The sequence below is a fragment of the Struthio camelus genome, chromosome W (assembly GCF_040807025.1).
Source record: "Struthio camelus isolate bStrCam1 chromosome W, bStrCam1.hap1, whole genome shotgun sequence".
Taxonomy (NCBI): Eukaryota; Metazoa; Chordata; class Aves; order Struthioniformes; family Struthionidae; genus Struthio; species Struthio camelus.
In genome coordinates, this window is record NC_090981.1 from 59,767,975 (window position 1) to 59,789,086 (window position 21,112).

Below are 21,112 nucleotides of genomic sequence, written 5' to 3' on the forward strand. Positions count from 1 at the left end.
CGTGAGCGTGGGTCGTGTTGGCGAGTGCTGTGCTTGCGGCTGTGCTGTGCGTCCGGCTTTATGTGGTGCCGCATCTTTCCCTTTGGCGTTTTCTAGTTGCGAAGAATTTCCTGCTCTCGTTTTCCGTTTTGGTTTGTGGCTGTGGTGGCTTTTGCGGTGTTTGTGGGAGTGCGCTTGTGGGTCTGTCGTGGTGGTGCTGTTGATGTTTTGGGGGCAGCCCGTTTGGGGGAGGCTGTGTGTTGTCTTGTTGTGTTTCCGTGGGGGATATGAAAGTGCCTGTGGCCGCGGCCTTTGGGGCAGCTGTGCTGAGGGTGTGTTTGAGGGTTTTCCTTTTGCCTTGCCGTTGTGGTCCCGTGCCCGCTTTGCGCGTTTGAATTTCTCCACCTCCCAAACTCGTGTTTTCCTGATGCCGCGTCCTGGTCTTGGTTGAGTTGCTTTTGCTTTGAGGATGCCTGTTGTTTTTGTTTTCCTGGGAGTGCGTCGGTGGTCTTGGTGCTCTGGAAGCGTTGTCGCGTGCTGTATTTTGGGAGAACGTTGGGAGGTGCGTGGTGCGGCCTGGTGCAGAGGACAGGTTGCGTTAGAGGAGGTGGCTCACGGCCTCGCGCGCTTGAGCTTTGAGCGTGTGCGTGGATGAAGATGCCACGGTCTCTGTGCTCCGTTTTGGTGTGCTTGAGTCCCACGACGGTTGCGGGTGGTGGTGGGGATGGGGAGGTGTGTGTGCGCGTGTGGTTTGTGCTGCTTGGGGAAGAATATGTGGCGTTGCCCCTTGTGCCTTTGCGTGTGGTGGTGCGTGTGTGTTGCCGAGTGAGCGGGGTCCGTGCAGAGGTGGAGAGGTGTGACGTGGTTGGGCTCACGGAGAGGTGGTAGGGCGGGCTGGCGGATTGGCGAGGGGTAGCGGAGGGCGGGAGGCTGCGAAGGCAGGATGGCGTGGTCCGGGGTGGAGGCGGGGTAGCGCTGTGTGTGAAGGAGAGTCTTGAATGGGTGGAGGTGTGGGCAGGTGGGGCAGGAGGGAGGAGTTTGTGGGGTGAGGCTGAGAGGAGAGAAGAGAGGCGGTGGAGGAGCGGGTGCGTGCTGCAGGCGGGCTGCTGAAGGAGAGGGAGGGGCGGATGCTGTTGCGCGTGGGGAGGAGGAGAGAGCCGGCGAGTGAGAGGCGCTGGTCGTCCCGGTCGGCTTGGAGGAGCCGAGTAGGTGCCGGAAGGGCGATAGGGGTGCGCGCCAGGCGTCGTGGGGGTTGCTGGCACGTGTTGAGGAGAGTCTGGTCCTGGCGGTGACTGTTGAAGCGCCATGGGGAGCTAGTGTGTGGGAGCCTTCGGCCTGACTAGCGGCTGAAAGGGGTGTTGGCTGATGCAGAGGGGTGGGGAAGCGCCCTGGCAGGGCGCGGGGCCGCGGAGAGCTGTCTAATGTTCCAGGAGTGTGTGCCGGGAGCCCCCGGATGGTCTCTTGCAACGTGCGGCAGCTGGAGGAGGCGTGGCAGGCGGGCAGGCAGCATGGGTGAACGTGGGGCTGGTGCCCAAGGAAGAGGGGAGAGCGGCGAAGGTGGTGGGAGGGAGAGGAGGAGAGAGGAGAGGCTGCTTGGGAGGGGGAATGGAGAGCCAGGGTGGGTGTGAAGGGCTGGAGTCGGGCAAGGCAGAGGTGAGGTGGGGCTGGAAGGAGAAAGGTTTCTGTAAGTCCCCGGGAGGCTAAGGAGAGTGTGGGCGAGTGTCTGCCTGGGTCCGGGGGGGTAGCGAGGAGGGATTGGGAAGAGGCTGAGGTACCGGGTGCCTGTTGTGTGCCAGTTGTTGTTGGTAAGGCTTGTCCTCGGGGCCTCGCAGGTGCGTGAGGCCGTTTGGAGAGCGTGTGGGAGCAAAGGTGTGTCCACGGTAGGAGAAGAAAGAGGGTAGGGGTCCCTTAAGGCCCGTGGGCATGCGGGAGTGCCTGTGAGCGCATGGGATGCGCCCGCGGGTGTTGCAGGAGGCGTTTTGGCGTTTTTGGGTAGCCGCTGTGCCTCGCTGTTGCAAGGTGCTGTGCATCAGGGGAGGTTGCTGCTGAGTGGCAAAAGGGCGGGGTCGCCACTGTGTTGGAGAAGGGCAAGAGGGAGGACGCAGGGAAGTGGAGGCCGGTGAGACTGAGGCCAGTGGCTGGGCTGTTTCTGGAGGAGGTTTGTCTGGGCAGGTGTTTCTGAAGAGCTGAGTGCCGTGGAGGTGAGCGGGAGGAGGGAGCCTGCGTTTTCCACGGGCAGATGCTGCGTGAGTGGGGTGGTAGCTGGGCATGAGGAGGTGAGTGGTGGGCGGTGTTGAGCAGGGTAGAGCAGTGGACGTTGCACGCGGCGATTTTTGGAAAGGCCTTTGTCAGAGGCTGGCCTCTTTTGGCTAGCGGCAGCTCGGCTCGGTGCGCTCTGCCTAGGTTAGGGCGGAGAGGGGTGTGACGAGAAGGGGAACGCGGCTCTCCGGAGAGCTGCGGTCAGGGGTGCAGTGTGCTGTTGGCAGGCAGTAACTGGTGGGGGGGTGGGTGGGTGTTGGCGCCAGAGCTGTTTGATGCGTGCGTTGCCGCCGTGGTTGATGGGAAGGCTGCGCTCCGAGGACAGTTGTGGCTGCCGGAGAGGTGTCGGAGTGGAGCGGTCATTGGGCCGGAGGGCAGGGCTGCTCCTGATGGGGGGGGGTTGGGAGGGGGGACGGACCTGGAGAGGCGGGAGAAGTAACCCGTGTGGCGGGAAGCTGCTGAAGTTGCAGAAGGGCCAGCGCAAGGTCTTGCGCGTGGGATGGCCTGAGCGGCTGCCCCCGTACAGAAGATGTCCGAGACTCGTCTGGACACGGCGGTGAGCTCCCCGATGTCCTGAAGAGCCGCCTGGAGGCGGGAGTTGGGCTCGGTGAGGCCTGGAGGTGGCTTCCAACTGGAACGATCGCGCTATGATTCTTTGAGGCCCACGACACCCAAGTTTTTACAAAAGGTCTTTATTTGCCTTGAATAAATAGGGGAATAAATAGAGCAATACAATTGTCATAATAAATAGAATAAGTTAAATAAATAGGTGTATTTTGGGGGGTTGGGGGGTGGCGGGGGCAGCGTGAGGGCGTCGGCAAGTTGCTGGCAGCAGCTGGTTGCCTCGGAGAGAGAGGGGAGTCGGCAGTGCAGCAGGCGAGATGCGTTGGTGGGCACGAAGTAGTGGGGTGGCTCGCGTTGTCCCTGGGTCTGTGCGTGGGGTCTCTGCGTTCCCCGTTGGTGGGTGCCTTTGGGGAGCAGCCGTGGGTGTGGGGCGCGCAGGGGCACGTTGGTGCGTGGGGTGCCGAAGCGTGGCCGTTGCCACGGTCGTGGTGCTGCTGGGCTCTGCGTGGTGCTGGAGGAGGTGGCGGAGGTGGCTTGGTGCGGGTGTTGTGGGGGGAGGGGGGGCAGGCGAGGCGGGTGTTGTGGGAGTGAGGGTCCCTGGGTGAGGGTGCGGGTATTGGGTGAGGGGGGCGTGGATGCGCGGTTGCGGTGAGGAGGCGTTGTGGCTAATCTGCCAGGGTGCGGGTGAGGTTGTGGATGCGCTGGAAGGAGGCGCGAGCTTCGAGGCCGACTTTGTCCCAGGCGCAGGGGCTGTGGTGGTTTGTGCGGAGGAAGTCCTGGATGCGCCGGAAGTACCCGTTGATGGTGAGCCAGACGTTGCGGGGCCCTTGGCTTTTGACATCCGCGTCGGCGCGAAGGAGGCATTGCTGGAGGAGTTGGATTTGGTCGTGGAGCTGGTTGAGGAGCTGTTGGTGGGCTTGGCTGTCCCAGTGCGCGGGGGTGTTTTCGTTGCTGAGAGTGGTGAAGAGGTGCTGGAGGACGCGGAGGATGGCGGCGGTGGCTTGTTGTGGGGACTGGATTGCCAGGAGGGTGTCGGGGAAGGGGAAAGGTGGGTCGTGTTGGGCGCAGGGCTGAGGCGGGCTGGGAGCCATGGCGTGGAGGAGCTGGAGGCTGTCCCAGTTGAAGGTGCTCTGTTGGGTGCGAAGGTTGGCGCATCTGAGGGCCGCGCTGAGAGCGGGCAGGAGGAGCAGGAGGACCGGGGTGCTGTGCCGCAGGCAGGGGTGTCGGGTTGCGGGCGCAGCCATGGTGGTGTGTCCGGTTGTCCGGTGGTGGTGCCGCCGTGCGGGAGGATCGTGAGCGTGGGTCGTGTTGGCGAGTGCTGTGCTTGCGGCTGTGCTGTGCGTCCGGCTTTATGTGGTGCCGCATCTTTCCCTTTGGCGTTTTCTAGTTGCGAAGAATTTCCTGCTCTCGTTTTCCGTTTTGGTTTGTGGCTGTGGTGGCTTTTGCGGTGTTTGTGGGAGTGCGCTTGTGGGTCTGTCGTGGTGGTGCTGTTGATGTTTTGGGGGCAGCCCGTTTGGGGGAGGCTGTGTGTTGTCTTGTTGTGTTTCCGTGGGGGATATGAAAGTGCCTGTGGCCGCGGCCTTTGGGGCAGCTGTGCTGAGGGTGTGTTTGAGGGTTTTCCTTTTGCCTTGCCGTTGTGGTCCCGTGCCCGCTTTGCGCGTTTGAATTTCTCCACCTCCCAAACTCGTGTTTTCCTGATGCCGCGTCCTGGTCTTGGTTGAGTTGCTTTTGCTTTGAGGATGCCTGTTGTTTTTGTTTTCCTGGGAGTGCGTCGGTGGTCTTGGTGCTCTGGAAGCGTTGTCGCGTGCTGTATTTTGGGAGAACGTTGGGAGGTGCGTGGTGCGGCCTGGTGCAGAGGACAGGTTGCGTTAGAGGAGGTGGCTCACGGCCTCGCGCGCTTGAGCTTTGAGCGTGTGCGTGGATGAAGATGCCACGGTCTCTGTGCTCCGTTTTGGTGTGCTTGAGTCCCACGACGGTTGCGGGTGGTGGTGGGGATGGGGAGGTGTGTGTGCGCGTGTGGTTTGTGCTGCTTGGGGAAGAATATGTGGCGTTGCCCCTTGTGCCTTTGCGTGTGGTGGTGCGTGTGTGTTGCCGAGTGAGCGGGGTCCGTGCAGAGGTGGAGAGGTGTGACGTGGTTGGGCTCACGGAGAGGTGGTAGGGCGGGCTGGCGGATTGGCGAGGGGTAGCGGAGGGCGGGAGGCTGCGAAGGCAGGATGGCGTGGTCCGGGGTGGAGGCGGGGTAGCGCTGTGTGTGAAGGAGAGTCTTGAATGGGTGGAGGTGTGGGCAGGTGGGGCAGGAGGGAGGAGTTTGTGGGGTGAGGCTGAGAGGAGAGAAGAGAGGCGGTGGAGGAGCGGGTGCGTGCTGCAGGCGGGCTGCTGAAGGAGAGGGAGGGGCGGATGCTGTTGCGCGTGGGGAGGAGGAGAGAGCCGGCGAGTGAGAGGCGCTGGTCGTCCCGGTCGGCTTGGAGGAGCCGAGTAGGTGCCGGAAGGGCGATAGGGGTGCGCGCCAGGCGTCGTGGGGGTTGCTGGCACGTGTTGAGGAGAGTCTGGTCCTGGCGGTGACTGTTGAAGCGCCATGGGGAGCTAGTGTGTGGGAGCCTTCGGCCTGACTAGCGGCTGAAAGGGGTGTTGGCTGATGCAGAGGGGTGGGGAAGCGCCCTGGCAGGGCGCGGGGCCGCGGAGAGCTGTCTAATGTTCCAGGAGTGTGTGCCGGGAGCCCCCGGATGGTCTCTTGCAACGTGCGGCAGCTGGAGGAGGCGTGGCAGGCGGGCAGGCAGCATGGGTGAACGTGGGGCTGGTGCCCAAGGAAGAGGGGAGAGCGGCGAAGGTGGTGGGAGGGAGAGGAGGAGAGAGGAGAGGCTGCTTGGGAGGGGGAATGGAGAGCCAGGGTGGGTGTGAAGGGCTGGAGTCGGGCAAGGCAGAGGTGAGGTGGGGCTGGAAGGAGAAAGGTTTCTGTAAGTCCCCGGGAGGCTAAGGAGAGTGTGGGCGAGTGTCTGCCTGGGTCCGGGGGGGTAGCGAGGAGGGATTGGGAAGAGGCTGAGGTACCGGGTGCCTGTTGTGTGCCAGTTGTTGTTGGTAAGGCTTGTCCTCGGGGCCTCGCAGGTGCGTGAGGCCGTTTGGAGAGCGTGTGGGAGCAAAGGTGTGTCCACGGTAGGAGAAGAAAGAGGGTAGGGGTCCCTTAAGGCCCGTGGGCATGCGGGAGTGCCTGTGAGCGCATGGGATGCGCCCGCGGGTGTTGCAGGAGGCGTTTTGGCGTTTTTGGGTAGCCGCTGTGCCTCGCTGTTGCAAGGTGCTGTGCATCAGGGGAGGTTGCTGCTGAGTGGCAAAAGGGCGGGGTCGCCACTGTGTTGGAGAAGGGCAAGAGGGAGGACGCAGGGAAGTGGAGGCCGGTGAGACTGAGGCCAGTGGCTGGGCTGTTTCTGGAGGAGGTTTGTCTGGGCAGGTGTTTCTGAAGAGCTGAGTGCTGTGGAGGTGAGCGGGAGGAGGGAGCCTGCGTTTTCCACGGGCAGATGCTGCGTGAGTGGGGTGGTAGCTGGGCATGAGGAGGTGAGTGGTGGGCGGTGTTGAGCAGGGTAGAGCAGTGGACGTTGCACGCGGCGATTTTTGGAAAGGCCTTTGTCAGAGGCTGGCCTCTTTTGGCTAGCGGCAGCTCGGCTCGGTGCGCTCTGCCTAGGTTAGGGCGGAGAGGGGTGTGACGAGAAGGGGAACGCGGCTCTCCGGAGAGCTGCGGTCAGGGGTGCAGCGTGCTGTTGGCAGGCAGTAACTGGTGGGGGGGCCGGGTGGGTGGGTGGGTGGGTGTTGGCGCCAGAGCTGTTTGATGCGTGCGTTGCCGCCGTGGTTGATGGGAAGGCTGCGCTCCGAGGACAGTTGTGGCTGCCGGAGAGGTGTCGGAGTGGAGCGGTCATTGGGCCGGAGGGCAGGGCTGCTCCTGATGGGGGGGGGTTGGGAGGGGGGACGGACCTGGAGAGGCGGGAGAAGTAACCCGTGTGGCGGGAAGCTGCTGAAGTTGCAGAAGGGCCAGCGCAAGGTCTTGCGCGTGGGATGGCCTGAGCGGCTGCCCCCGTACAGAAGATGTCCGAGACTCGTCTGGACACGGCGGTGAGCTCCCCGATGTCCTGAAGAGCCGCCTGGAGGCGGGAGTTGGGCTCGGTGAGGCCTGGAGGTGGCTTCCAACTGGAACGATCGCTCTATGATTCTTTGAGGCCCACGACACCCAAGTTTTTACAAAAGGTCTTTATTTGCCTTGAATAAATAGGGGAATAAATAGAGCAATACAATTGTCATAATAAATAGAATAAGTTAAATAAATAGGTGTATTTTGGGGGGTTGGGGGGTGGCGGGGGCAGCGTGAGGGCGTCGGCAAGTTGCTGGCAGCAGCTGGTTGCCTCGGAGAGAGAGGGGAGTCGGCAGTGCAGCAGGCGAGATGCGTTGGTGGGCACGAAGTAGTGGGGTGGCTCGCGTTGTCCCTGGGTCTGTGCGTGGGGTCTCTGCGTTCCCCGTTGGTGGGTGCCTTTGGGGAGCAGCCGTGGGTGTGGGGCGCGCAGGGGCACGTTGGTGCGTGGGGTGCCGAAGCGTGGCCGTTGCCACGGTCGTGGTGCTGCTGGGCTCTGCGTGGTGCTGGAGGAGGTGGCGGAGGTGGCTTGGTGCGGGTGTTGTGGGGGGAGGGGGGGCAGGCGAGGCGGGTGTTGTGGGAGTGAGGGTCCCTGGGTGAGGGTGCGGGTATTGGGTGAGGGGGGCGTGGATGCGCGGTTGCGGTGAGGAGGCGTTGTGGCTAATCTGCCAGGGTGCGGGTGAGGTTGTGGATGCGCTGGAAGGAGGCGCGAGCTTCGAGGCCGACTTTGTCCCAGGCGCAGGGGCTGTGGTGGTTTGTGCGGAGGAAGTCCTGGATGCGCCGGAAGTACCCGTTGATGGTGAGCCAGACGTTGCGGGGCCCTTGGCTTTTGACATCCGCGTCGGCGCGAGGGAGGCATTGCTGGAGGAGTTGGATTTGGTCGTGGAGCTGGTTGAGGAGCTGTTGGTGGGCTTGGCTGTCCCAGTGCGCGGGGGTGTTTTCGTTGCTGAGAGTGGTGAAGAGGTGCTGGAGGACGCGGAGGATGGCGGCGGTGGCTTGTTGTGGGGACTGGATTGCCAGGAGGGTGTCGGGGAAGGGGAAAGGTGGGTCGTGTTGGGCGCAGGGCTGAGGCGGGCTGGGAGCCATGGCGTGGAGGAGCTGGAGGCTGTCCCAGTTGAAGGTGCTCTGTTGGGTGCGAAGGTTGGCGCATCTGAGGGCCGCGCTGAGAGCGGGCAGGAGGAGCAGGAGGACCGGGGTGCTGTGCCGCAGGCAGGGGTGTCGGGTTGCGGGCGCAGCCATGGTGGTGTGTCCGGTTGTCCGGTGGTGGTGCCGCCGTGCGGGAGGATCGTGAGCGTGGGTCGTGTTGGCGAGTGCTGTGCTTGCGGCTGTGCTGTGCGTCCGGCTTTATGTGGTGCCGCATCTTTCCCTTTGGCGTTTTCTAGTTGCGAAGAATTTCCTGCTCTCGTTTTCCGTTTTGGTTTGTGGCTGTGGTGGCTTTTGCGGTGTTTGTGGGAGTGCGCTTGTGGGTCTGTCGTGGTGGTGCTGTTGATGTTTTGGGGGCAGCCCGTTTGGGGGAGGCTGTGTGTTGTCTTGTTGTGTTTCCGTGGGGGATATGAAAGTGCCTGTGGCCGCGGCCTTTGGGGCAGCTGTGCTGAGGGTGTGTTTGAGGGTTTTCCTTTTGCCTTGCCGTTGTGGTCCCGTGCCCGCTTTGCGCGTTTGAATTTCTCCATCTCCCAAACTCTTGTTTTCTTGATGCCGTGTCGTCGCCTGGTGCAGAGGACAGGTTGTGTTAGTGGAGGTGGCTCGTGGCCTAGTGCAGTTGAGCTTTTCGTATCTCCAGTGCTAGACATTCCTACAGCCTTTTCAATCCCTCTTCCCATCCCATATCACCCTTTGTATAAAAATAATAATTTTTTTTGTATCTTTTTTGAATTCCCAGTGTTCTGAATTGTATTTTTAACTCTCATCCTTTTCGTTTTCATTTCAGTGTTTTCTTTGTTCTTGCCTGAGGTGCTTGAAGAGAGCAGTATGGTCCCACTTGCCAGGGCTTCTAGGATATTTTTGGTTACAAGGGATCTCACAAGATCTCTGATGTGACCTGGCAGTTGAGTGTGCTTCAGAGGGGTCTTGCTATGTACCTGAATGTATTTGGTGCCGTATATTTCCTTCCTTCCTTTCCAGCTGCATGTAATATCCCGTTTTACATATATATTTTAGCAGTTTCCTTGTTGTGATGGAAGTGCATCCCTGTTGTGGCCCTGGCACTGAGCAGGGAGCACGGTGGCCTTCCACCATGCTGTGTTTGACATGCAGGTGGGGAGTCAGAGCAGGCTTAAATTTGGGTTTGTCCTGCCCTTGCTTCATTGGGGAGGGAAAAACACCTCAGGCAGAGGTTTTTGGGGTGGTGGCACTGGTGTTCAGGGGGTGATGGGGCAGCTGGTGCATTGGCAGCACTCTTAGCATAGAATGCTATAGCTTGCTGATCTGTGCTTGCTGGGTTGGGTAGGCCCTCATCACATGCTAGGGTGACTGCATTTGGGGGATCTTGCTTGTTACTAGCTGAGGATGTGTTTGGATGAAGAAAGACTGCGTTAACGTGATCTATGCTGCGAGGCAGGTCCCCAGTTGGCCCCGTAACCGCTGGTGTGTGAGCTCCAGCCTGACCAGGAGAGGTCCGGACAGGCCATGGGGAATGTAGATATCCAGGAACTATTTGGTGCCCACCTACTCCTTTGTTTGGTGTTTTGGGGCTTATTTGGGGCAACTGGTAGCATCAAGGTGCCACTGCTTGTCTAAACCACTGCAGGCCTTGATGGGTCCCCTCCTTGCTTCTTGGAGGTGAGCCTTGTCCATGCTGTGGTGTTGCTGAAAGACTTGGCTGGCCACAAGAGGTTTGGTTATGATGAAGTGGTTCTTCTGGTGTGTGCAGTGTAATTGGAGGTGGGTCTGGTGCATTGTGTCTGGGAGAGGGTTGGGAACGGAGCGGGAGTGTAGTGGGAGATGAAGAGAGCTTGGGACAGGCTGTGTTGAGGTTGCAAGCTGTGGATGCCCTGTGGTGGTTCTTGGGAAGGGGTAGCAGTTGTGAAGGAGAGGAGGCTATGGCAGTAAAGCCTTGAGCTGTGTGACCTGCGTTGAGTGGCGTGCACAATATGTGAGCAGAGCGGGCTTGAGGCATGAGAGCCATTTGCCTCAGCAGTCCCCAGATTGATTTGTGTTGTGATCCCTGTTGTGGGACAGGTGTCCTGTTGACTGCGTGGGTGTGGGCCCCCTTGAGCGGCTAGCTTCCGTGGGAGAGACCTGTGGGCTTAGTGGGACATGGTGAATGGTAGGGGTGAGGGTGAAGTTCCCAGCCATCTCCTTGGCTTTTAATAATGGGCTGGTGACTGTTTTGGGGGGGGGTTGCAGTATCAGGGTCTTGTCCTTGATCAAACAGCCATGCCCCTTGGTGTAATTTTCCTACCTGCTTCTTGAAGGCTGGTTTTTGCCTGCCCTCCCTGCTTGGTGCCTAGGTCTTGCTGTGAGGTTGTGCTCAATGGGTTTTCAGGTCCTCCACTCGTTCCAGCCCAGAGGGCTGTTGGTCAAGGAGAGAGGCTTGCATAGAGCAGGCTGCAGGAGGGATGATCGTTCCTGCCTGCATTCATGGGTCTTGCCTTTCCCCATGTAATTTATTCACGATGACCACCTTTTATTTTTAGAAAAGGTCTTTATTTCCGTAGAAAGAATAAATAAATAAATAAATAAAGTTCTGTAATAAATAGTCATCGGAATCTGAGACTCTTCAGCAGTTGCCGTTGGGACCTTCCTCTTTATCAGAGGAGATCACAGTCCAGAAGGAGTGTAGAATGCCATGGGTAATAAATACTGCCCCTTTTTCCCATAGATTTCCTGTTATCCCTTGATCTGAAAAACGTCTGTTTATTCCTGTAGCTTCCTTTGCGTAGAAGTTGGGGCCATGGGGAGCGCAGGGTGTGGTATGGGTGCGTGAGTTGTGCCGCAGCCTGGCTCCCGCATGGTTGCGGTGCTGTTGGGCTCAGCACTGTCATGCCCGTTTCCCAGGTTGCATGGAGCCATGGCTGGAAGAGGGCTCAGTGGTGCTGATAAAGCCCTGCCTTTGCTGTAGATGCCTCCTGTGGCTTGGTGGCTTCTGGCTTTCATTCAGGATAGACTTTGGACGAGGATGGGTTTGGAGGGAGGGAGCTGACCGGCTTTCCATTCTCCGTGTAAGCTTGTCGATGCATTGGAAGCAGGCACGAGCTTCGAGGCCGACTTTGTCCCAGGCGCAGGGGCTGTGGTGGTTTGTGCGGAGGAAGTCCTGGATGCGCCGGAAGTACCTGTTGATGGTGAGCCAGGCGTTGCGGGGCCCTTGGCTTTTGACATCCGCGTCGGCGCGAGGGAGGCATTGCTGGAGGAGTTGGATTTGGTCGTGGAGCTGGTTGAGGAGCTGTTGGTGGGCTTGGCTGTCCCAGTGCGCGGGGGTGTTTTCGTTGCTGAGAGTGGTGAAGAGGTGCTGGAGGACGCGGAGGATGGCGGCGGTGGCTTGTTGTGGGGACTGGATTGCCAGGAGGGTGTCGGGGAAGGGGAAAGGTGGGTCGTGTTGGGCGCAGGGCTGAGGCGGGCTGGGAGCCATGGCGTGGAGGAGCTGGAGGCTGTCCCAGTTGAAGGTGCTCTGTTGGGTGCGAAGGTTGGCGCATCTGAGGGCCGCGCTGAGAGCGGGCAGGAGGAGCAGGAGGACCGGGGTGCTGTGCCGCAGGCAGGGGTGTCGGGTTGCGGGCGCAGCCATGGTGGTGTGTCCGGTTGTCCGGTGGTGGTGCCGCCGTGCGGGAGGATCGTGAGCGTGGGTCGTGTTGGCGAGTGCTGTGCTTGCGGCTGTGCTGTGCGTCCGGCTTTATGTGGTGCCGCATCTTTCCCTTTGGCGTTTTCTAGTTGCGAAGAATTTCCTGCTCTCGTTTTCCGTTTTGGTTTGTGGCTGTGGTGGCTTTTGCGGTGTTTGTGGGAGTGCGCTTGTGGGTCTGTCGTGGTGGTGCTGTTGATGTTTTGGGGGCAGCCCGTTTGGGGGAGGCTGTGTGTTGTCTTGTTGTGTTTCCGTGGGGGATATGAAAGTGCCTGTGGCCGCGGCCTTTGGGGCAGCTGTGCTGAGGGTGTGTTTGAGGGTTTTCCTTTTGCCTTGCCGTTGTGGTCCCGTGCCCGCTTTGCGCGTTTGAATTTCTCCACCTCCCAAACTCGTGTTTTCCTGATGCCGCGTCCTGGTCTTGGTTGAGTTGCTTTTGCTTTGAGGATGCCTGTTGTTTTTGTTTTCCTGGGAGTGCGTCGGTGGTCTTGGTGCTCTGGAAGCGTTGTCGCGTGCTGTATTTTGGGAGAACGTTGGGAGGTGCGTGGTGCGGCCTGGTGCAGAGGACAGGTTGCGTTAGAGGAGGTGGCTCACGGCCTCGCGCGCTTGAGCTTTGAGCGTGTGCGTGGATGAAGATGCCACGGTCTCTGTGCTCCGTTTTGGTGTGCTTGAGTCCCACGACGGTTGCGGGTGGTGGTGGGGATGGGGAGGTGTGTGTGCGCGTGTGGTTTGTGCTGCTTGGGGAAGAATATGTGGCGTTGCCCCTTGTGCCTTTGCGTGTGGTGGTGCGTGTGTGTTGCCGAGTGAGCGGGGTCCGTGCAGAGGTGGAGAGGTGTGACGTGGTTGGGCTCACGGAGAGGTGGTAGGGCGGGCTGGCGGATTGGCGAGGGGTAGCGGAGGGCGGGAGGCTGCGAAGGCAGGATGGCGTGGTCCGAGGTGGAGGCGGGGTAGCGCTGTGTGTGAAGGAGAGTCTTGAATGGGTGGAGGTGTGGGCAGGTGGGGCAGGAGGGAGGAGTTTGTGGGGTGAGGCTGAGAGGAGAGAAGAGAGGCGGTGGAGGAGCGGGTGCGTGCTGCAGGCGGGCTGCTGAAGGAGAGGGAGGGGCGGATGCTGTTGCGCGTGGGGAGGAGGAGAGAGCCGGCGAATGAGAGGCGCTGGTCGTCCCGGTCGGCTTGGAGGAGCCGAGTAGGTGCCGGAAGGGCGATAGGGGTGCGCGCCAGGCGTCGTGGGGGTTGCTGGCACGTGTTGAGGAGAGTCTGGTCCTGGCGGTGACTGTTGAAGCGCCATGGGGAGCTAGTGTGTGGGAGCCTTCGGCCTGACTAGCGGCTGAAAGGGGTGTTGGCTGATGCAGAGGGGTGGGGAAGCGCCCTGGCAGGGCGCGGGGCCGCGGAGAGCTGTCTAATGTTCCAGGAGTGTGTGCCGGGAGCCCCCGGATGGTCTCTTGCAACGTGCGGCAGCTGGAGGAGGCGTGGCAGGCGGGCAGGCAGCATGGGTGAACGTGGGGCTGGTGCCCAAGGAAGAGGGGAGAGCGGCGAAGGTGGTGGGAGGGAGAGGAGGAGAGAGGAGAGGCTGCTTGGGAGGGGGAATGGAGAGCCAGGGTGGGTGTGAAGGGCTGGAGTCGGGCAAGGCAGAGGTGAGGTGGCGCTGGAAGGAGAAAGGTTTCTGTAAGTCCCCGGGAGGCTAAGGAGAGTGTGGGCGAGTGTCTGCCTGGGTCCGGGGGGGTAGCGAGGAGGGATTGGGAAGAGGCTGAGGTACCGGGTGCCTGTTGTGTGCCAGTTGTTGTTGGTAAGGCTTGTCCTCGGGGCCTCGCAGGTGCGTGAGGCCGTTTGGAGAGCGTGTGGGAGCAAAGGTGTGTCCACGGTAGGAGAAGAAAGAGGGTAGGGGTCCCTTAAGGCCCGTGGGCATGCGGGAGTGCCTGTGAGCGCATGGGATGCGCCCGCGGGTGTTGCAGGAGGCGTTTTGGCGTTTTTGGGTAGCCGCTGTGCCTCGCTGTTGCAAGGTGCTGTGCATCAGGGGAGGTTGCTGCTGAGTGGCAAAAGGGCGGGGTCGCCACTGTGTTGGAGAAGGGCAAGAGGGAGGACGCAGGGAAGTGGAGGCCGGTGAGACTGAGGCCAGTGGCTGGGCTGTTTCTGGAGGAGGTTTGTCTGGGCAGGTGTTTCTGAAGAGCTGAGTGCCGTGGAGGTGAGCGGGAGGAGGGAGCCTGCGTTTTCCACGGGCAGATGCTGCGTGAGTGGGGTGGTAGCTGGGCATGAGGAGGTGAGTGGTGGGCGGTGTTGAGCAGGGTAGAGCAGTGGACGTTGCACGCGGCGATTTTTGGAAAGGCCTTTGTCAGAGGCTGGCCTCTTTTGGCTAGCGGCAGCTCGGCTCGGTGCGCTCTGCCTAGGTTAGGGCGGAGAGGGGTGTGACGAGAAGGGGAACGCGGCTCTCCGGAGAGCTGCGGTCAGGGGTGCAGCATGCTGTTGGCAGGCAGTAACTGGTGGGGGGGCCGGGTGGGGGGGTGGGTGGGTGTTGGCGCCAGAGCTGTTTGATGCGTGCATTGCCGCCGTGGTTGATGGGAAGGCTGCGCTCCGAGGACAGTTGTGGCTGCCGGAGAGGTGTCGGAGTGGAGCGGTCATTGGGCCGGAGGGCAGGGCTGCTCCTGATGGGGGGGGTTGGGGGGGGGGGGCGGACCTGGAGAGGCGGGAGAAGTAACCCGTGTGGCGGGAAGCTGCTGAAGTTGCAGAAGGGCCAGCGCAAGGTCTTGCGCGTGGGATGGCCTGAGCGGCTGCCACCGTACAGAAGATGTCCGAGACTCGTCTGGACACGGCGGTGAGCTCCCCGATGTCCTGAAGAGCCGCCTGGAGGCGGGAGTTGGGCTCGGTGAGGCCTGGAGGTGGCTTCCAACTGGAACGATCGCGCTATGATTCTTTGAGGCCCACGACACCCAAGTTTTTACAAAAGGTCTTTATTTGCCTTGAATAAATAGGGGAATAAATAGAGCAATACAATTGTCATAATAAATAGAATAAGTTAAATAAATAGGTGTATTTTGGGGGGTTGGGGGGTGGCGGGGGCAGCGTGAGGGCGTCGGCAAGTTGCTGGCAGCAGCTGGTTGCCTCGGAGAGAGAGGGGAGTCGGCAGTGCAGCAGGCGAGATGCGTTGGTGGGCACGAAGTAGTGGGGTGGCTCGCGTTGTCCCTGGGTCTGTGCGTGGGGTCTCTGCGTTCCCCGTTGGTGGGTGCCTTTGGGGAGCAGCCGTGGGTGTGGGGCGCGCAGGGGCACGTTGGTGCGTGGGGTGCCGAAGCGTGGCCGTTGCCACGGTCGTGGTGCTGCTGGGCTCTGCGTGGTGCTGGAGGAGGTGGCGGAGGTGGCTTGGTGCGGGTGTTGTGGGGGGAGGGGGGGCAGGCGAGGCGGGTGTTGTGGGAGTGAGGGTCCCTGGTTGAGGGTGCGGGTATTGGGTGAGGGGGGCGTGGATGCGCGGTTGCGGTGAGGAGGCGTTGTGGCTAATCTGCCAGGGTGCGGGTGAGGTTGTGGATGCGCTGGAAGGAGGCGCGAGCTTCGAGGCCGACTTTGTCCCAGGCGCAGGGGCTGTGGTGGTTTGTGCGGAGGAAGTCCTGGATGCGCCGGAAGTACCCGTTGATGGTGAGCCAGGCGTTGCGGGGCCCTTGGCTTTTGACATCCGCGTCGGCGCGAGGGAGGCATTGCTGGAGGAGTTGGATTTGGTCGTGGAGCTGGTTGAGGAGCTGTTGGTGGGCTTGGCTGTCCCAGTGCGTGGGGGTGTTTTCGTTGCTGAGAGTGGTGAAGAGGTGCTGGAGGACGCGGAGGATGGCGGCGGTGGCTTGTTGTGGGGACTGGATTGCCAGGAGGGTGTCGGGGAAGGGGAAAGGTGGGTCGTGTTGGGCGCAGGGCTGAGGCGGGCTGGGAGCCATGGCGTGGAGGAGCTGGAGGCTGTCCCAGTTGAAGGTGCTCTGTTGGGTGCGAAGGTTGGCGCATCTGAGGGCCGCGCTGAGAGCGGGCAGGAGGAGCAGGAGGACCGGGGTGCTGTGCCGCAGGCAGGGGTGTCGGGTTGCGGGCGCAGCCATGGTGGTGTGTCCGGTTGTCCGGTGGTGGTGCCGCCGTGCGGGAGGATCGTGAGCGTGGGTCGTGTTGGCGAGTGCTGTGCTTGCGGCTGTGCTGTGCGTCCGGCTTTATGTGGTGCCGCATCTTTCCCTTTGGCGTTTTCTAGTTGCGAAGAATTTCCTGCTCTCGTTTTCCGTTTTGGTTTGTGGCTGTGGTGGCTTTTGCGGTGTTTGTGGGAGTGCGCTTGTGGGTCTGTCGTGGTGGTGCTGTTGATGTTTTGGGGGCAGCCCGTTTGGGGGAGGCTGTGTGTTGTCTTGTTGTGTTTCCGTGGGGGATATGAAAGTGCCTGTGGCCGCGGCCTTTGGGGCAGCTGTGCTGAGGGTGTGTTTGAGGGTTTTCCTTTTGCCTTGCCGTTGTGGTCCCGTGCCCGCTTTGCGCGTTTGAATTTCTCCATCTCCCAAACTCTTGTTTTCTTGATGCCGTGTCGTCGCCTGGTGCAGAGGACAGGTTGTGTTAGTGGAGGTGGCTCGTGGCCTAGTGCAGTTGAGCTTTTCGTATCTCCAGTGCTAGACATTCCTACAGCCTTTTCAATCCCTCTTCCCATCCCATATCACCCTTTGTATAAAAATAATAATTTTTTTTGTATCTTTTTTGAATTCCCAGTGTTCTGAATTGTATTTTTAACTCTCATCCTTTTCGTTTTCATTTCAGTGTTTTCTTTGTTCTTGCCTGAGGTGCTTGAAGAGAGCAGTATGGTCCCACTTGCCAGGGCTTCTAGGATATTTTTGGTTACAAGGGATCTCACAAGATCTCTGATGTGACCTGGCAGTTGAGTGTGCTTCAGAGGGGTCTTGCTATGTACCTGAATGTATTTGGTGCCGTATATTTCCTTCCTTCCTTTCCAGCTGCATGTAATATCCCGTTTTACATATATATTTTAGCAGTTTCCTTGTTGTGATGGAAGTGCATCCCTGTTGTGGCCCTGGCACTGAGCAGGGAGCACGGTGGCCTTCCACCATGCTGTGTTTGACATGCAGGTGGGGAGTCAGAGCAGGCTTAAATTTGGGTTTGTCCTGCCCTTGCTTCATTGGGGAGGGAAAAACACCTCAGGCAGAGGTTTTTGGGGTGGTGGCACTGGTGTTCAGGGGGTGATGGGGCAGCTGGTGCATTGGCAGCACTCTTAGCATAGAATGCTATAGCTTGCTGATCTGTGCTTGCTGGGTTGGGTAGGCCCTCATCACATGCTAGGGTGACTGCATTTGGGGGATCTTGCTTGTTACTAGCTGAGGATGTGTTTGGATGAAGAAAGACTGCGTTAACGTGATCTATGCTGCGAGGCAGGTCCCCAGTTGGCCCCGTAACCGCTGGTGTGTGAGCTCCAGCCTGACCAGGAGAGGTCCGGACAGGCCATGGGGAATGTAGATATCCAGGAACTATTTGGTGCCCACCTACTCCTTTGTTTGGTGTTTTGGGGCTTATTTGGGGCAACTGGTAGCATCAAGGTGCCACTGCTTGTCTAAACCACTGCAGGCCTTGATGGGTCCCCTCCTTGCTTCTTGGAGGTGAGCCTTGTCCATGCTGTGGTGTTGCTGAAAGACTTGGCTGGCCACAAGAGGTTTGGTTATGATGAAGTGGTTCTTCTGGTGTGTGCAGTGTAATTGGAGGTGGGTCTGGTGCATTGTGTCTGGGAGAGGGTTGGGAACGGAGCGGGAGTGTAGTGGGAGATGAAGAGAGCTTGGGACAGGCTGTGTTGAGGTTGCAAGCTGTGGATGCCCTGTGGTGGTTCTTGGGAAGGGGTAGCAGTTGTGAAGGAGAGGAGGCTATGGCAGTAAAGCCTTGAGCTGTGTGACCTGCGTTGAGTGGCGTGCACAATATGTGAGCAGAGCGGGCTTGAGGCATGAGAGCCATTTGCCTCAGCAGTCCCCAGATTGATTTGTGTTGTGATCCCTGTTGTGGGACAGGTGTCCTGTTGACTGCGTGGGTGTGGGCCCCCTTGAGCGGCTAGCTTCCGTGGGAGAGACCTGTGGGCTTAGTGGGACATGGTGAATGGTAGGGGTGAGGGTGAAGTTCCCAGCCATCTCCTTGGCTTTTAATAATGGGCTGGTGACTGTTTTGGGGGGGGGGTTGCAGTATCAGGGTCTTGTCCTTGATCAAACAGCCATGCCCCTTGGTGTAATTTTCCTACCTGCTTCTTGAAGGCTGGTTTTTGCCTGCCCTCCCTGCTTGGTGCCTAGGTCTTGCTGTGAGGTTGTGCTCAATGGGTTTTCAGGTCCTCCACTCGTTCCAGCCCAGAGGGCTGTTGGTCAAGGAGAGAGGCTTGCATAGAGCAGGCTGCAGGAGGGATGATCGTTCCTGCCTGCATTCATGGGTCTTGCCTTTCCCCATGTAATTTATTCACGATGACCACCTTTTATTTTTAGAAAAGGTCTTTATTTCCGTAGAAAGAATAAATAAATAAATAAATAAAGTTCTGTAATAAATAGTCATCGGAATCTGAGACTCTTCAGCAGTTGCCGTTGGGACCTTCCTCTTTATCAGAGGAGATCACAGTCCAGAAGGAGTGTAGAATGCCATGGGTAATAAATACTGCCCCTTTTTCCCATAGATTTCCTGTTATCCCTTGATCTGAAAAACGTCTGTTTATTCCTGTAGCTTCCTTTGCGTAGAAGTTGGGGCCATGGGGAGCGCAGGGTGTGGTATGGGTGCGTGAGTTGTGCCGCAGCCTGGCTCCCGCATGGTTGCGGTGCTGTTGGGCTCAGCACTGTCATGCCCGTTTCCCAGGTTGCATGGAGCCATGGCTGGAAGAGGGCTCAGTGGTGCTGATAAAGCCCTGCCTTTGCTGTAGATGCCTCCTGTGGCTTGGTGGCTTCTGGCTTTCATTCAGGATAGACTTTGGACGAGGATGGGTTTGGAGGGAGGGAGCTGACCGGCTTTCCATTCTCCGTGTAAGCTTGTCGATGCATTGGAAGCAGGCACGAGCTTCGAGGCCGACTTTGTCCCAGGCGCAGGGGCTGTGGTGGTTTGTGCGGAGGAAGTCCTGGATGCGCCGGAAGTACCTGTTGATGGTGAGCCAGGCGTTGCGGGGCCCTTGGCTTTTGACATCCGCGTCGGCGCGAGGGAGGCATTGCTGGAGGAGTTGGATTTGGTCGTGGAGCTGGTTGAGGAGCTGTTGGTGGGCTTGGCTGTCCCAGTGCGCGGGGGTGTTTTCGTTGCTGAGAGTGGTGAAGAGGTGCTGGAGGACGCGGAGGATGGCGGCGGTGGCTTGTTGTGGGGACTGGATTGCCAGGAGGGTGTCGGGGAAGGGGAAAGGTGGGTCGTGTTGGGCGCAGGGCTGAGGCGGGCTGGGAGCCATGGCGTGGAGGAGCTGGAGGCTGTCCCAGTTGAAGGTGCTCTGTTGGGTGCGAAGGTTGGCGCATCTGAGGGCCGCGCTGAGAGCGGGCAGGAGGAGCAGGAGGACCGGGGTGCTGTGCCGCAGGCAGGGGTGTCGGGTTGCGGGCACAGCCATGGTGGTGTGTCCGGTTGTCCGGTGGTGGTGCCGCCGTGCGGGAGGATCGTGAGCGTGGGTCGTGTTGGCGAGTGCTGTGCTTGCGGCTGTGCTGTGCGTCCGGCTTTATGTGGTGCCGCATCTTTCCCTTTGGCGTTTTCTAGTTGCGAAGAATTTCCTGCTCTCGTTTTCCATTTTGGTTTGTGGCTGTGGTGGCTTTTGCGGTGTTTGTGGGAGTGCGCTTGTGGGTCTGTCGTGGTGGTGCTGTTGATGTTTTGGGGGCAGCCCGTTTGGGGGAGGCTGTGTGTTGTCTTGTTGTGTTTCCGTGGGGGATATGAAAGTGCCTGTGGCCGCGGCCTTTGGGGCAGCTGTGCTGAGGGTGTGTTTGAGGGTTTTCCTTTTGCCTTGCCGTTGTGGTCCCGTGCCCGCTTTGCGCGTTTGAATTTCTCCACCTCCCAAACTCATGTTTTCCTGATGCCGCGTCCTGGTCTTGGTTGAGTTGCTTTTGCTTTGAGGATGCCTGTTGTTTTTGTTTTCCTGGGAGTGCGTCGGTGGTCTTGGTGCTCTGGAAGCGTTGTCGCGTGCTGTATTTTGGGAGAACGTTGGGAGGTGCGTGGTGCGGCCTGGTGCAGAGGACAGGTTGCGTTAGAGGAGGTGGCTCACGGCCTCGCGCGCTTGAGCTTTGAGCGTGTGCGTGGATGAAGATGCCACGGTCTCTGTGCTCCGTTTTGGTGTGCTTGAGTCCCACGACGGTTGCGGGTGGTGGTGGGGATGGGGAGGTGTGTGTGCGCGTGTGGTTTGTGCTGCTTGGGGAAGAATATGTGGCGTTGCCCCTTGTGCCTTTGCGTGTGGTGGTGCGTGTGTGTTGCCGAGTGAGCGGGGTCCGTGCAGAGGTGGAGAGGTGTGACGTGGTTGGGCTCACGGAGAGGTGGTAGGGCGGGCTGGCGGATTGGCGAGGGGTAGCGGAGGGCGGGAGGCTGCGAAGGCAGGATGGCGTGGTCCGAGGTGGAGGCGGGGTAGCGCTGTGTGTGAAGGAGAGTCTTGAATGGGTGGAGGTGTGGGCAGGTGGGGCAGGAGGGAGGAGTTTGTGGGGTGAGGCTGAGAGGAGAGAAGAGAGGCGGTGGAGGAGCGGGTGCGTGCTGCAGGCGGGCTGCTGAAGGAGAGGGAGGGGCGGATGCTGTTGCGCGTGGGGAGGAGGAGAGAGCCGGCGAGTGAGAGGCGCTGGTCGTCCCGGTCGGCTTGGAGGAGCCGAGTAGGTGCCGGAAGGGCGATAGGGGTGCGCGCCAGGCGTCGTGGGGGTTGCTGGCACGTGTTGAGGAGAGTCTGGTCCTGGCGGTGACTGTTGAAGCGCCATGGGGAGCTAGTGTGTGGGAGCCTTCGGCCTGACTAGCGGCTGAAAGGGGTGTTGGCTGATGCAGAGGGGTGGGGAAGCGCCCTGGCAGGGCGCGGGGCCGCGGAGAGCTGTCTAATGTTCCAGGAGTGTGTGCCGGGAGCCCCCGGATGGTCTCTTGCAACGTGCGGCAGCTGGAGGAGGCGTGGCAGGCGGGCAGGCAGCATGGGTGAACGTGGGGCTGGTGCCCAAGGAAGAGGGGAGAGCGGCGAAGGTGGTGGGAGGGAGAGGAGGAGAGAGGAGAGGCTGCTTGGGAGGGGGAATGGAGAGTCAGGGTGGGTGTGAAGGGCTGGAGTCGGGCAAGGCAGAGGTGAGGTGGGGCTGGAAGGAGAAAGGTTTCTGTAAGTCCCCGGGAGGCTAAGGAGAGTGTGGGCGAGTGTCTGCCTGGGTCCGGGGGGGTAGCGAGGAGGGATTGGGAAGAGGCTGAGGTACCGGGTGCCTGTTGTGTGCCAGTTGTTGTTGGTAAGGCTTGTCCTCGGGGCCTCGCAGGTGCGTGAGGCCGTTTGGAGAGCGTGTGGGAGC

The 21,112-nt window shown here is 60.0% G+C and overlaps 4 protein-coding genes across 34 annotated transcripts in view; 1 reads left to right on the forward strand and 3 right to left on the reverse strand.

The window, feature by feature from the left end:
- Window positions 1-21,112, forward strand: part of LOC104151998 (ubiquitin-associated protein 2) — a 243,845-nt gene that overhangs the window by 181,274 nt on the left and 41,459 nt on the right. The gene's annotated exons all lie outside the window — the stretch shown is intronic.
- LOC138064288 (interferon-like) lies at window positions 7,500-8,203 on the reverse strand. The gene has a single exon (XM_068926095.1). It carries the CDS (start codon window positions 8,150-8,152, stop codon window positions 7,574-7,576), a length of 579 nt encoding a protein of 192 aa, XP_068782196.1. The 5' UTR covers window positions 8,153-8,203; the 3' UTR covers window positions 7,500-7,573.
- On the reverse strand, window positions 10,867-12,010 carry LOC138064287 (interferon-like). The gene has a single exon (XM_068926094.1). The coding sequence runs from the start codon at window positions 11,631-11,633 to the stop codon at window positions 10,893-10,895; it is 741 nt and encodes a 246-aa protein (XP_068782195.1). The 5' UTR covers window positions 11,634-12,010; the 3' UTR covers window positions 10,867-10,892.
- LOC104151997 (interferon) lies at window positions 15,699-19,547 on the reverse strand. Its single transcript, XM_009687092.2, has one exon. The coding sequence runs from the start codon at window positions 19,219-19,221 to the stop codon at window positions 18,481-18,483; it is 741 nt and encodes a 246-aa protein (XP_009685387.2). The 5' UTR covers window positions 19,222-19,547; the 3' UTR covers window positions 15,699-18,480.

What these genes read in the sequence shown, in the direction of transcription:
- LOC138064288 (XM_068926095.1), bottom strand. Translation starts at nt 8,152, where the DNA reads ATGGCTGCGCCCGCAACCCGACACCCCTGCCTGCGGCACAGCACCCCG.
- LOC138064287 (XM_068926094.1), bottom strand. Translation starts at nt 11,633, where the DNA reads ATGGCTGCGCCCGCAACCCGACACCCCTGCCTGCGGCACAGCACCCCG.
- LOC104151997 (XM_009687092.2), bottom strand. Translation starts at nt 19,221, where the DNA reads ATGGCTGTGCCCGCAACCCGACACCCCTGCCTGCGGCACAGCACCCCG.